We start from the raw sequence: 15,240 nt of genomic DNA, 5'->3' as shown, positions 1-15,240 counted from the left end.
AGACTTTAAAAAGGGATGGGGACCTATACATTTTCTTAGTAGGCAGTCATCTCTTGCCATCTTTTCCTGCCCAAAGGGGGGGGGGTTATTATCCGCACCACCCCCCGCACCCCTTTATTTATGCCACTCTATATTGCGAGAAGAAAACTTAACTTTCTTGTAAAAGCCTGTACACGTAGCACTATGCTGTGTGTGCGAGGTTCCCAAAATAAACCGATTTCAATTCAGGTATGTCTAAGAGCGGATCTTCGTGGTGGAGTGGTTACCACAGCACGCCACGACGGCAAGGGAACCCGCGTTCGAATCCTGGTCTGGGAATGATTGTTTTTTGTGAGTGTCGCTTCATCAATTTCATATCATCACTCACCCTCATTGCCGCGATTAGTCAAAAGTGACAGAAAAACGACGTAAAATAACCCAATCTCATTGTCAAATACAGTAGCGCCAGGAAGAGCAGGCTTAAGATATTTCCATCATCTTTAATATTGTTACTGCAAATAACCAACGTGCTTTTTTATGATCATGGCATTTTTTAAAATAAATTTTAGAATATCAGACACCAATTTATATTCTCGGGTGATTCACCTTGCAAGCATAATGGGGTATTCCAGATGTAGGTATATTTACATATAATTTTGTATTTGCTTTAATCAAACTGTTCAAATATTTTACTGGGCCGCGTACTAGAAAAATCCTTTCTAGGAAAACATATACAAGCAATTTCAAGCCTTTAAAAAAATCGATTTAAATTTAAAAAATCCTATTAAAAATCATCAAAATGACTTTTTTTAAAAAAAAGAATCATGATTTTTACCCACCCAGCATAGAACTACATGCTAAAGTCCCACATCACGACGAACGATGCGACTTGTGATGTACGACGTCAATTGAGGGGTGTGGGGGGGATGAGAGAAGACTGTCCTGTGGTCGCTGCTCGAGAAGGTATCCATTAAAAAATAATCTAGGAATCCATAAATCTCCAATATCTCCAAAACGGCTGCAGATATCGCAAAATTAAACAAATTTTTCAAAAGTTGTTGTGGTAACGATATACCCATATACTAACTTTGGTAACCCTATCACCAACTTGCCCTCTCTAAAATTTGACCCCTGAACAGGTAGTCACAGAGATCTCGGACTTATGGCGTTTTAATCGGCGTAATATACTCTACAAAACTATGTATATAAATTGTTATTAATTGTTAAGTTTTTGTAACAAGATATTGTAATTTCCATCTTGTTTATATTTAAATATTCATATATTTTTTGATGCAGCTTCTGTATTGCAGAGTTGTCATAGTATCACTAAGGCTAGGATTAAAACTACTGGTAACTAACATACCTTACAAGTAAAGAGCAATTTTACTATTTTTAAAAGTATGAGTTGTGAGTATTTGAAAGATATATTTTATTTTCGAGTTTACACAACAAGAAAATTACAAAACCTTCTGAATGTGTAATAATAGTATTTATTGATTGCTATTTGCCATGCACTGAATATTTTCATCTACATTACAAAATCAAATCTTTAGCAACAAGTGAAATATTAATTTTATTAATATAAAATAGAGCACCCAATGAAGTTATTATTAAACTTCATATTTGTAATTAGAGATCATCTGTAGAACTTCCATTTTCTCAACAATATGTCAAGTTAACAACGGGCTTTGCATGTTCACCTATGCCTTCAGAAGCATCTGGTGACACGTAAGCAATACATTCTTGTGTAAAAATACCAAGACATACGTGACCTGTGTGGAATCGTCTCTGCTCGTGTTACCGCAACCCGGAGGGAGACAAAGAGAAAAATGTGAGGGCCTCCCCGATGGCGCAGTAGTAGCGTCATCGCCTTGTAATCAAGGGGTCCCGGGTTCGATTCCCGGTGGAGGCACATAGTGGTTCGGATCCCACTTTAAACTGTAGGTCCAGTCCCGATTAGCCTTATTGTGCATAAAGTGGACTTAAAACACGAAATCAAGCAAGAAAAATGGGGAGAAAGAGACACTCTCTTTCTCTCTCTCTCCCCTCCTCTCCTCGTTTCTCTCTCTCTTCTTCTTCTTCTTCTTCTTCTTTTCTCTCTCCCCTCCTCCTCTTTCATCTCTCTCCCCTCCTCTCCTCTTTTCTCTCTCTTCTTCTTCTTCTCTCTCTCTCCTCTTTTCTCTCTCTCTCCTCTTTTCTCTCTCTCTCCCCTCCTCTCCCTCTCTATCTCTCTCTCTCCAAGAAAATAAAGAGAGAGCGAGAGAGAAAAGAAAAAGAGAAAACTCTCTCTTTCTTTCTCTCCCCTCCTCTCCTCTTTTCTCTCCCTATCTCTTTCTCTCTCTCCCCCTCCTCTCCTCTTTTCTCTCTCTCTTTCTCTCTCTGTTCTTCTATTTCTTCTCTCTCCCTCTCTCCAAGAAAATAGAGAAGGAGAGAAAGAGAAAATTCTCTCTCTCCCCTCCTCTCCTCTTTTCTCTCTCTCTTCTTCCACTTCTTCTTCTCTCTCTATCTCTTTCTCTCTCCTCTTTTCTCTCTCTGTTCTTCTTCTTCTTCCTCTCTCTCTCTCTCTCTCCCTCCCTCCCTCTCTCTCCAAGAAAATAAAGAAAGAGAGAGAGAGAGAATCTCCTCTTTCTCTTTTCCTTTCTCTCAGAGGGGGAAAGACAGAGAAAGAGGAGAGAAATGTCTTAATGAAAATTTGCATTTATCACAATTATAACACAATCCGTTTCTTGCTAGTGAAGAAAAACAAACGAATTGGAGTAAGACCTTGCAAGAACCTTCTCAGGTTAAAGAACCTGTATCATTGGCGGAAGGTAGAACCCACTATTCCTTAGTACTGGGTATTGTCAAATAAGATTGTCTTTTTTCGTTAGAGAAATGAGCGTGTTCAATGGAAGCTACCACTACTATGATAAGCATGGGTGAGCTGCTTCATATCCCCAATAGGAGAAATTGAAGCTGCTACGTTTGTTGCTCGCTGTTATCATGTTTACAAGTCCCCCTCAGTTGGGCAAAAGATAGTGCGTTTCTGGTCAGTAAAAAGGGGTGGAGGGGGAGGGGAGTTGGTCTACAGATTGAAGCGCTGCATCCTCTGAGTCCCGTAGCATACCCAGTAGACCAGGTTGAAGGCAACATAGGCGCCCGGGAACAGGAACAGGCAGAGCTGGTCCAGGTAATCTGGGCCGCTCTTCAATCTCTGCCACATCCGGAAAAGATTCTTCAGTCTCATCCGTTTGGCCTTCCGGCGGTTCTCAAGATGTTCCACGGGCACCTCTCCATCAAGGTCTTCATCATTCTGCAGCTGCAAAGAAAAAGCCAAGTTTAAACCAGCTCATCTAACGGGTACAGGGTGTTCAAAGTATTTTTGAACCAAGTACACATGGAGCCTAAAGGTTTACAGTAACTAGTGGAATTATCCCATGACATCTGTCATGCAATTAAATCCGACAACGGCAGTACCTTACTCTGGATATTACACTCACTCTGTATGTACAGTGGGATCCACTAGTATTGCTCGGCAAATTGTCCATGACTATTTTCAACAATTTTTCTCTTACATCCTGTGTGTTTTTAAGCAATTGTGTTTTTTTTTTTGTTTTCTTTGTATGCTGGTTTAGAAGTTGTCAACAGCTTGTTTTGAGTTTTCTTTTAATTCTTCAAGCTCTTATTGGGTTAAATAAAGTGCACGAACATGGTGATGGACAATTTGCACGGTAACACTCATGGTTCCCACTGTACATATGTATATTTCCCCGTCTTACTCATGAGAGAGAGAGAGAGAGAGAGAGAGAGAGAGAGAGAGAGAAAGAGAGACGTTCTCCTCTCTCTGTCTTTCTCTCTCTCTCTCTCTCTATCTCTACAGAGTGACAGAGATATATATTACATACATACATGCCTGTGTGCGCAAGCATGCAACGTGTGATCTTGCAACGAAACATATTTTGAGTGTTTGGGGTGTTGGCCCAGAAAATTACAAGCAAAAACCTCACTCGTTTTCTGTTTCACTCAGTTCTCTCATGATTACAGTGAAGTTTACTATCAATGAAGTTCAGTTCCTTGAAGACGACAGTTAAATTAAATAACTATCAATGAAGTTGTCTAGCTTCTTGAAGATGAGAGTTCAGTTAAGCAATGGAGTTCGGTATATTTCTTTGAAGATGAGAGTTCAATTAAATCAATCTCAATCAAGTTCGGTTTATTTCCGTGAAGATGAGAGTTTAGTTAAATAACTCTTAGAGAAGTTCAGTTAATTGAAGATGAGAGTTCAGTTAAAAAAACTCTTAATGAAGTTGTCTAGTTCCTTCAAGATGAGTTCAATGACTCTAAATGAGGTTCATTTCCTTCAAGATGAGTTAAATATCTCTCAATGTAGTTCAGTTCCTTCAAGATGAGAGTTAAGTAACTTTCAATGAGGTTCAGTTCCTTGAAGATGATGATTAAATAACTAAATGAAGTTCAGTTTCTTCAAGATGAGAGTTAAGTCACTCTCAATTAGGTTCAGTTCAGTTACTTGTTACTTGAAGATGAGAATTAAATAACTTAAAAGTTAATAACTATTGACATTATATTTATATATATATATATATATATATATATATATATATATATATAAATGTAATAATGGCAACACTGCTGAATATAAACCATGAAATGGAACCGGTGCTTCACACTTATACCACATGTTAGTTTAATACCTAAGCTACCTCCCAGTAAAAGGACTCTTCCTTCCAACACTAGGCGCATGCGCAGTGATGAGAGGAATAGAGTATCATTGGAGTTGGCGGTCTAAAGTTGTGTAGTCAGACTCAGAACCCCACTAAGGTGAAAGTTCTTGTGAATCTCGCCGTGACTCCAGGACAGACCGTCAATGCGCAGTATTACTGTTCATTTTTGGAACATGACCTGCGACTTGAAGAGGGGACATTTTCCACTGAATCCTCCCGTCATTTTGCAGGGCAATGCTCGGGCGCACGTAGCGCAACCCTACCATCCCCCTTACTTCCCAGACTTAAGCCCTTGTGACTTTTATTTGATCCCTAAGATGGTGGAACAACTTCATGGCATTCGCTTCCAAACTGTTCAAGAGATTCTTCAGGCAACAGATCGCTCCATTAAAACCATAAACAGAACAGGCACTGCTACAGAAATACTGCGACTTCCACATCGTTGACAACGGTTGTACACGATGCTGGTGATTACATTGAAGGGCTATAAAAGTTTCAGAGAGGTATCTATTTCGCATCATTTGTAAATTAAAAATCAAAATCTAATTATTGACAACAACTCGTTTGAACCAGTTTCCAAATTCAAATATTTAGGAATAATATTAACAAATGAAAATTATATTAAAGAGGAAATAAAAAGTAGGCTTAATTCAGGAAATGCATGTTACTTCTCTCTCCATAAACTTTTGTCTTCTCGTTTAATATCTAAGAAACTAAAAGTTAAAATATACAAAACCGTAATTTTGCCTGTAGTATTATATGGGTGTGAAACTTGGTCCCTTACATTGAAAGAGGAACACAAATTGAGAGTATTTTAAAAGAAAGATCCTTAGGAAAATCTTTGGACCTAAAAGGGATGAGGAGACAGGTGAGTGGAGAAGGTTACATAATTTAGAACTACATAATTTGTATTCATGTCCAGATATTATTAGAATAATTAAATCAAGAAGACTTAGGTGGGCAGGCCATGAGGCACGAATGGGAGAGGAAAGAGGAGTTTACATGATTCTTATTGGGAAACCTGATGGTAAGAGACCTGTAGGAAGGCCAAGACGAAGATGGAGGGACAACGTTGAGATGGACCTAAAGGAAATCGGTAGGGATGGAAAAGAGTATATATATCTTGCTCAAGATAGGGAAAGATGGAAGGCCTGTGTTGCTGCAGCCATGAACCTTCGAGTTTAAGAAGGCTAGAGAGTTAGTTAGATAGTTGCCACTATTAAATTTCCTACCCACGTATTACACACATACACACATACGTCTGTGTGTGCATGCATGCAACTTGTGTTGTCCACTAATGATCTTGCAACGAAAAACTTTCTGGTTCGAATCCCGCATTGGAAGTACTTTTGCAAGTGTTTCTTCATTTCATGTAATCATCACACATTTCATTTCGTAATTATGAAAGTTAAAAGTGACGCAATAAGAAAGAAAAAAAACACCACTACATAAAATGAGAAAGCACAATTGGATCTAGAGGAAATACTTCGTTCCCACCACCCTCACCTGCGTCTCCGGAGCCGCGCTGGACTTCCTGTGTCGCAGGTCGCTCAACGGGATAAAGGCCGTGTTTTGGGGGTCCGAGAGACCCACGTGGGCTACCCTGTTGCTCCTCCAGCTGGGATGAAAACGCATGATGAAGAGGAGGAACCCGTACTCGATGAAGGCGAAGAACACGAACAGGATGCAGGAGACCACCCACACCTCGTTGCACTTCAGGCCGAGGGCGTCTGGCGTGTTGGCCCTGAAAAATACAAGTAAAAACCTCACAAAATGGTGGCCACGTTCTTGTTTCGTTCAGTTTTCTCAACGTTACAGTAAAGTTCAGTTCCTTGAGAATGAGAGTTGAGTTTAATATATCTCAATGAACTTTGGTCTAGTTCCTTGAAGATGAGACTTCAGATAAATAACTTTCAATGAAGTTCTGAAGATGAGACTTCACTTAAATCAATCTAAGCGAATTTTGGTTTAGTTCCCTGAAGATGAGAGTTAAGTTAAATCACTCTCAACTAAGTTCAGTCTAGTTCCTTGAAGATGAGAGTTAAGTGAAATAATTCAACAAAGTTCAGTCTAGTTCCTCGAAGATGAGAGTTCAGTTAAATAACTCTCAATACAGTTCAGTCCAGTTCCTTGAAGATAAGAGTTCAGTTAAATAATTCTCAATGAACTTCGGCTTAGTTCCTTAAAGATAAAAGTTCAGATAAATAACTCACAATGAAGTTCGGTCTAGTTCCTTGAAGATGAGACTTCACTTAAATTTCTCACGAATTTCGGATTAGTTCCCTGAAGATGAGAGTTAAGGTAAATTACTCTTAACGAAGTTCAGTCTACTTCCTTGCAGATGAGAGTTAAGTGAAATAAATCAACAAAGTTCAGTCTAGTTCCTTTAAGATGACAGTTCAGTTAAATAACTCTCAATACAGTTCAGTCTAGTTCCTTGAAGATAAGTGTTCAGTTAAATAATTCTCAATGAACTTCGGCTTAGTTCCTTAAAGATGAAAGTTCAGATAAATAACTCTCAATGAAGTTCGTCTAGTTCCTTGAAGATGAGACTCCACTTAAATCACTCTCAACGAATTTCGGTTTAGTTCTCTGAAGATGAAAGTTCAGCGGTTTAGTTCTCTGAAGATGAAAGTTCAGTTAAATCACTCTCAAAGAAGTTCAGTCTAGTACCTTGAAGATGAGAGTTAAGTAAAATAACTCTCAATGAAGTTCAGTCTAGTTCCTTGAAGATGAGAGTTAAGTGAGATAACTCTCAAAGAAGTTCGATCTGGTTCCTTCAAGATGAGAATTCAGATAAATAACTCTCAATAAAGTTCACTCTAGTTCCTTGAAGATGAGAGTTCACTTAAATCACTCTCAGTGAATTTCGGTCTAGTTCCCTGAAGATGAGAGTTCAGTTAAATAACTCTCAATGAAGTTCAGTCTAGTTCCTTCAAGATGAGAGTTAAGTGAAATAACTCCAAATGAAGTTCAGTCAAGTTCCTTGAAGATGAGAGTTAAGTGAGATAACTCTCATTGAAGTTCAGTCAAGTTCCTTGATGATGAGAGTTAAGTAACCCTCATCTTCGGGGAACTAAACTGCCCAGTGAACTATCTGTTACCACGGTATTTAAAAGCAAAATGAAATTGATTGATTGCATTATTGTAATTTGTTCTTCTGCCACTTCTGCCTAATTGCGAAGATGAGGAAAGATTACAAGATGAGATTGGTGAGAATCTCTCACAGAGAACAACCAAGCCCATGCTGGGCGTCGTAGCGTGCTTTGTCTCAGTAGGCCGTAATTCGCTTCTTTATACAGCGATCTTGTGGAAGTTGCAGTTTGACCAACATTAGACGAAGATGTATAATAATGGAAAATAATCCATCAAAGGAAATCACATCACTATCGAGGCGAGTGCACCATGATAAAAGTAGGAATTTTGTTAACTTGACTTGCGTTTCTTCAGAGAAATTGACGAAATTTTTGCGCTAGTAAAAAGAGTTGAAAAAATTAGGGAGCGAATGTAGAATATAGAGAATGTCTCTAATTTCGTTAATATTTTGTATACTAACTAAATTTGGACTTCAAATCACGAATACGTTGTTAAAATGCTTACGAGGAGAGTTATATATATATACATTGGATATTTTGTATAAATCATCAGACCGTAACACGAAAAAGTTGGTTAGCGAGAAACTTTTCGGTTTGTCGCGATACACGTGCAGACGAAGCGAGAAAAGTGTTGACCATTGTTTGAAGTTATTTTTAGAATGCATTGTTACTCCACACCACCTTTTTTTATTGTACAATCGTAGTTTGTTTACGCGGGCTGTCTCGCGTAACAATTTCATTGCGCGCCACAGAGTTTACAATTCAGTTGGAGGCAGACACGTCTGAAAATCGTGAAAAAAGCTGATGTGAGTCGATTTTTTTTTAAAAAAAAGAAGCTTTTTCGCATTGTTTTACGGACAAAATTTTAACTATGCTTGCCTTGCCTAACCTAACCTAAACTAACCTGGATCACGCCCATACAAACCTCTTTTTCTTGTTAAGGAAGCCTTTTTCAATTTTCTTATTTTTGGACTTCTTGTCTTCACACTAAAAACAATTGTTAATTCATGTAACGTTTTGATTAACTTTCACTATGTTTTGTGCAGTTCTGACCAATAACACATTTTCTCATATCTTCGTCATGCTTAACTTTTGGACACTACTGTAGTTACAAAAATTGTAATAATATATTTTCAGTTGCTATTTATGAACAGATAATACCTCTGGAAAAATCTGATAAACGAACTGTAAATCAGGATATGGACAATATTTTATGCTCAGAACCTCCGTGACGGCCATCTTGGATTCCCGACGCAATGTTGACACATTGTTCACAAAACACCTAGTATTTTACCTATGATTGCATGCCTGAAAATGAAGGCATCGTCCACACACATGTCTTCCCTTCATTCCAAAACTCGACGAACTTCTGAAGGAGATAAGGAGACATGGTCGATGTTCTTTGTTAATGTCTTCAGAGGCAGACATCTTTAACGTATAACGTCATACAGGCCATGCACCACAATAGTAGGCATCAACAAAGTATCACAGGCAGTAATTATTTGCCCTTTATATGCCGGAATGTCAACTAAAGTGTAAAATATTGCTTAGAATCCTCGCAGAAAAGGGTACGGAATTCCTTCACTGGATATATCTCCATAACAGTGCAAGATATGAAAAAACTGTAAGAATATCTTTCGTTCCGTTTTCAATTCTGAACAAAATATGTCTCTATGCAAAATTGTCAAAAACCAATTTTAAAGGAGTTATGATCGATTTTATTTGCTGGTGCGTGAAGCAGCAGCCATCTTGAATTTATGGGCCCTAGAAAACTTGGGCCCGGTATGCCAGATGTCTACCCAAGATTTTTTCTCCTTTCTTTAGGCATGCCCTAACAGGATCAAAAGAGAAAACTCGTCCACCTCAAAATTTGTGCGGATCTTATGGCCAGGGACCGAATTAATAGCAAAACCAGTTCCAACTAGTTTAAAACTGCTATTGAACATTTGTATTGCTTATAGCGTCCTCTCAGCTCGCCTTCTGATCCCGTTCCATTATCCAAAATGCAAACAGTCGAAGGATAGAGGAGAGGAAAAGCTTTCATATAGATTGATGGAGCTGTCAATATTTTTTCGCTGTCGAGTTACCCCGGAATCCCATTAGGACCGGATTAATATTTCAAAGCTACCGAGATCCAGCCTGGGATAACAAACTTGCTTCAATCTCTCTTGAGAGAACTTAATTCGCCCTTTCTCTTCGGCCTGGATGGAGAAAAGTGCCTAGAAGGTCACCTGACCTCATTAGCATTTAGGAGGTACTCGCATCTGATTCAATAATCAGGAAAACTGGGAAGAGAACAATAAGCGACCTCTTTTATCCTATGAACCGATGTGAACAGGGAGATGAAATTTGCCTAAAAGACTATGGAGATGTACTTCTATCAAATTATCTCGTCTGCTGTCACTCTTAGAGAATCGAATTAACGTGGACTATCAATATACTGATAGCCCACTGGCGTACGCATGATTTTTTTTGGGGGGGGGGTGGAATTGTAAACGTGGATACCTGCCTTCAAGAGGGGCGGCATACACAAGAAATATATTTAGTATATTTAGAAATTCCACTCTCAACAATGTTAACTGAAGTTAAGGGAAGTTTGTTCTTTCCTGAATTCTTCACCGTTTTTATTTTAAAATTTCGGAGAGGGCTGTAGCCTCATCAGCCCCCTGTACGTACGACAGCGTTGACAGCTTGTATTATCATGATGTTTGCCGTATCGTGCGCATTACATTTTCCAGGTTTAAAACAGAAATTATTACCCTACGAAATTGCAAGGAAAGTGGCTGTGTGTGTGTGCGACATCAACAATGATGAACAGGATGAGCCACGCGCAACAAAGAGACTGGCTGTGTGAAAGGGGAATAGATATAAACAAGTTGTGATAAACAGAGAGAAAGAGTAAAGAGGCTATATAGAGCGTCTCATCCTTAAAAGTCAGTATGGAAGTAAATGGAGTACTTCCCTCTCTCTCTAATACATGAGTCTTGCCAATAGCTCTGTCCTTCTCTACCACCGCTGCGTTGCCAGATGTTACAAAATTAACAAAATGTAAAATTCATAAATTTCAAACAGTGAAATCATTATCCTGTAGAGTTTTTTATGCTCTATATAATGACGGCATTATATAACCTGTCATAAATTAATGTGATCTGAAATTTCCATAATTATGCAAGTTTGCAAAACGCTTAATTTTTTTCTAGTAAATACTTCAAGAGCCATAAATATCAAACCGCTTGAACAACTTCGCCAGTTTTTATTCTACGGGATCTATGATGTTTGTAGATATGATATTCCTCGCCTGAGTGAATTAACTTGCTTACGAGGAGAGTTATATATATATACATTGGATATTTTGTATAAATCATCAGACCGTAACACGAAAAAGTTGGTTAGCGAGAAACTTTTCGGTTTGTCGCGATACACGTGCAGACGAAGCGAGAAAAGTGTTGACCATTGTTTGAAGTTATTTTTAGAATGCATTGTTACTCCACACCACCTTTTTTTATTGTACAATCGTAGTTTGTTTACGCGGGCTGTCTCGCGTAACAATTTCATTGCGCGCCACAGAGTTTACAATTCAGTTGGAGGCATGTGCAAGTGTCCGTTCGTAGGAAGTGCAGTGTGCTGTGTGATAATTGTGGATTGCATGGAAGTTACATATTTTGTTTAATAATGGATAGAGAAGCTGGAAAAGACAAGACAACGGCTAATGCTACGAAATGTTCCGAACGTCTTATATACAGAATACGAAAGGAAGAAACCAAAGATCCTTTCAGAACACCGGCAAAAAAGAAGTCGAAAAGAATGGGGAAACAGAATAATGCCAGAACGAGAAAATGCGATGGAACCGGGTCCATCAAAAGAAACAGAAGATTTTTTGGAGGATATAACGTGATTACCAGACGAGGACTGTAGTTACGCTTAAAGGTACGTGAGCACACTTTGTTATTACTTTATTTTCCGTAAAAAATATATCTTAATGTTTGTTTTCGCATTTAATTCTGTTTATGTAAAGGATACAGCATTCAACGAAAGATGTAACAATAGTTGCGTGTATTACACATAAAATGCAAATGTAAAATAGTAAATAGTTACGTCGAAATATAAACATTTACATGCAAATCTTGAGGTAACTATAGTTTTTTTTCCCAAAATACATCAAATACATAGATTTTGAACATATCCTATACGATATAAGTAAATTTGTAGGAATCAGTAGCGATTAACAGCGACTCGATGCGCCTCCGTTTGTTGATCTGGCAACGCCGCGCTCCATTTAACCCATACTGACTTTTAAGGTTGAGACGCTCTGTAGACAGTAGCAGAGGCTCAGATATGGAGACACGGTGACATAGACAGATGTAGGAAGGAGAGTGGGTGAGATATACAAGGTGAAAGGTAGGAAAATAGACACAGGATGAAAGTAAGAAATAAAACAAATCAACGAGAGGGACAGGGAGATAAGAAAGTGAAAGTAGAAAGTGAGATAGTTAAAGGCAAAGAAACATAGTTGTGGGGGAGGGGCAGACATTGTTTTCTCTCTCCTGTTCATGCTTGTATACCCCTTCCTCCCCTCTCGTTCTTTCTGTCATGTGGTTCTCTCTCTCACACTCACTCACACACATAGACGTAACTTGGCGGGGGCATGGGGGCACTTGCCCCCCAAATTTTCATGTTTATTAAAACGTACAAGTTATTGGTACTTCTGTTAACCTTCTGAGATCTGAAAAAAAAAGCATTAAAGAGTAATTCTTGTGATTTCGCACACGTAACAGTTATTTAACAAATTATCCTGAACGATTTTTTATTTTGCTCACCCCCGCCAGTTAAGCCCCAAGTTCGATTCTGCCTCCCCCCAAGTTATGCTTCAAGTTTGATTCTGTCCCCAAAGTTAGGCCCCAAGTTCGATTCTACGTCCCTAAGTTAAGCCCCAAGTTCGATTCTACATCCCTAAGTTAAGCCACAAGTTCGATTCTACATCCCTAAGTTAAGCCCCAAGTTCGATCCTACATCCCTAAGTTAAGCCCCAACTTCGATTCTACATACCTACGTTAAGCCCCAACTTCGATTCTACATCCGTAAGTTAAGCCTCAACGTCGATTCTACATCCCTAAGTTAAGCCCCAACTTCGATTCTACATCCCTAAGTTAAGCCCCAAGTTCGATTCTACATCCCTAAGTTAAGCCCCAAGTTCGATCCTACATCCCTAAGTTAAGCCCCAAGTTCGATTCTACCCCCATAAGTTAAACCCCAAGTTCGATTCTACCCCCCTAAGTTAAGCCCCAAGTTCGATTCTAACCCCCTAAGTTAAGCCCCAAGTTCGATTCTACCCCCCTAAGTTAAGCCCCAAGTTCGATTCTACCCAAGTTCGATTCTACCCAAGTTCGATTCTACACCTCTAATTTAAGCCCCAAGTTCGATTCTACCCACCTAAGTTAAGCCCCAAGTTCGATTCTACCCAAGTTCGATTCTACCCCCCTAATTTAAGCCCCAAGTTCGATTCTACCCCCCTAAGTTAAGCCCCAAGTTCGATTTTATCCCCCTAAGTTAAGCTCCAAGTTAGATTCTATCCCCTAAGTTAAGTCCCAAGTTCGATTCTACATCCCTAAGTTAAGCCCCAAGTTCTAATCTACATCCCTAAGTTAAGCCCCAAGTTCGATCCTACATCCCTAAGTTAAGCCCCAAGTTCGATTCTACCCCCATAAGTTAAACCCCAAGTTCGATTCTACGCCCCTAAGTTAAGCCCCAAGTTCGATTCTACACCCCTACGTTAAGCCCCAAGTTCGATTCTACCACAAAAAGTTAAGCCCCAAGTTCGATTCTACCCCCCTAAGTTAAGCCCCAAGTTTGATTCTACCCAAGTTCGATTCTACCCCCTAAGTTAAGCCCCAAGTTCCATTATACCCCCCTAAGTTAAGCCCCAAGATCGATTCTACACCCCTAAGTTAACCCCAAGTTCGATTCTACCCCCCTCAGTTAAGCTCCAAGTTAGATTCTACCCCCCTAAGTTAAGCCCCAAGTTCGATTCTACATCCCTAAGTTAAGCCCCAAGTTCGAATCTACATCCCTACGTTAAGCCCCAAGTTCGATCCTACATCCCTAAGTTAAGCCCCAAGTTCGATTCTACCCCCCCAAGATAAGCCCCAAGTTCGATTCTACCCCCATAAGTTAAACCCCAAGTTCGATTCTACCCCCCTAAGTTAAGCCCCAAGTTCGATTCTACCCCCCTAAGTTAAGCCCCAAGTTCGATTCTACTCCCCTAAGTTAAGCCCGAAGTTCGATTCTACCCCCTTAATTTAAGCCCCAAGTTCGATTCTACCCCCATAAGTTAAGCCCCAAGTTCGATTCTACCCAAGTTCGATTCTACCCCCCTAATTTAAGCCCCAAGTTTGATTCTACCCCCTAAGTTAAGCCCCAAGTTCCATTTTACACCCCTAAGTTAAGCCCAAGTTCGATTATACCCCCCTAAGTTAAGCTCTAAGTTAGATTCTACCCCCCTAAGTTAAGCCCCAAGTTCGATTCTACATCCCTAAGTTAAGCCCCAAGTTCGAATCTACATCCCTAAGTTAAGCCCCAAGTTCGATCCTACATCCCTAAGTTAAGCCCCAAGTTCGATTCTACCCACATAAGTTAAACCCCAAGTTCGATTCTACCCCCCTAAGTTAAGCCACAAGTTCGATTCTACACCCCTAAGTTAAGCCCCAAGTTCGATTCTACCCCCATAAGTTAAACCCCAAGTTCGATTCTACCCCCCTAAGTTAAGCTCCAAGTTCGATTCTACCCAAGTTCGATTCTACACCTCTAATTTAAGCCCCAAGTTCGATTCTACCCCCCTAAGTTAAGCCCCAAGTTCGAATCTACATCCCTAAGTTAAGCCCCAAGTTCGATTCTACACCCCTAAGTTAAGCCCCAAGTTCGATTCTACCCCCGTAAGTTATGCCCCAAGTTAGATTCTACCCTCCTAAGTTAAGCACCAAGTTCGATTCTACCCCCCTAAATTAAGCCCCAAGTTCGATTCTACCCCCCTAAGTTAAGCCCCAAGTTCGATTCTACCCCCCTAAGTTAAGCCCCAAGTTCGATTCTACACCCCTAAGTTAAGCTCCAAGTTAGATTCTACCCCCCTAAGTTAAGCCCCAAGTTCGATTCTACCCCCATAAGTTAAGCCCCAAGTTCGAATCTACATCCCTAAGTTAAGCCCCAAGTTCGATTCTACCCCCCCTAAGTTAAGCCCCAAGTTCGAATCTACATCCCTAAGTTAAGCCCCAAGTTCGATTCTACACCCCTAAGTTAAGCCCCAAGTTCGATTCTACCCCCATAAGTTAAACCCCAAGTTCGATTCTACCCCCCTAAGTTAAGCGCAAGTTCGATTTTACCCCCCTAAGTTAAGCCCCAAGTTCGATTCTACCCCCCTAAGTTAAGCCCCAAGTTCGATTCTACACCCCTAA

General features: G+C 39.8%; 1 protein-coding gene across 1 annotated transcript in view; it reads right to left on the bottom strand.

Annotated features, from left to right (window-relative positions):
• Positions 1-2,540: 2,540 nt before the first annotated feature.
• LOC145996501 (gamma-aminobutyric acid receptor subunit delta-like) overlaps positions 2,541-15,240 on the bottom strand; it is a 169,645-nt gene continuing 156,945 nt past the window's right edge. The window contains exons 6-7 of the mRNA XM_083133003.1: positions 6,207-6,444; positions 2,541-3,277 (exon numbers count right to left, since the gene is read on the bottom strand). Coding sequence (XP_082989129.1) covers positions 3,044-3,277; positions 6,207-6,444 — 472 coding nt within the window. The 3' untranslated portion in view covers positions 2,541-3,043. The remainder of the gene's footprint in view (positions 3,278-6,206; positions 6,445-15,240) is intronic.

This window comes from Lepisma saccharinum, chromosome 12 (assembly GCF_977018435.1).
Source record: "Lepisma saccharinum chromosome 12, izLepSacc3.1, whole genome shotgun sequence".
In the NCBI taxonomy this organism is placed as follows: Eukaryota; Metazoa; Arthropoda; class Insecta; order Zygentoma; family Lepismatidae; genus Lepisma; species Lepisma saccharinum.
The sequence above is the reverse complement of the archived record's forward strand: the minus strand, read 5'-3'. Positions and strand labels throughout refer to the sequence as shown.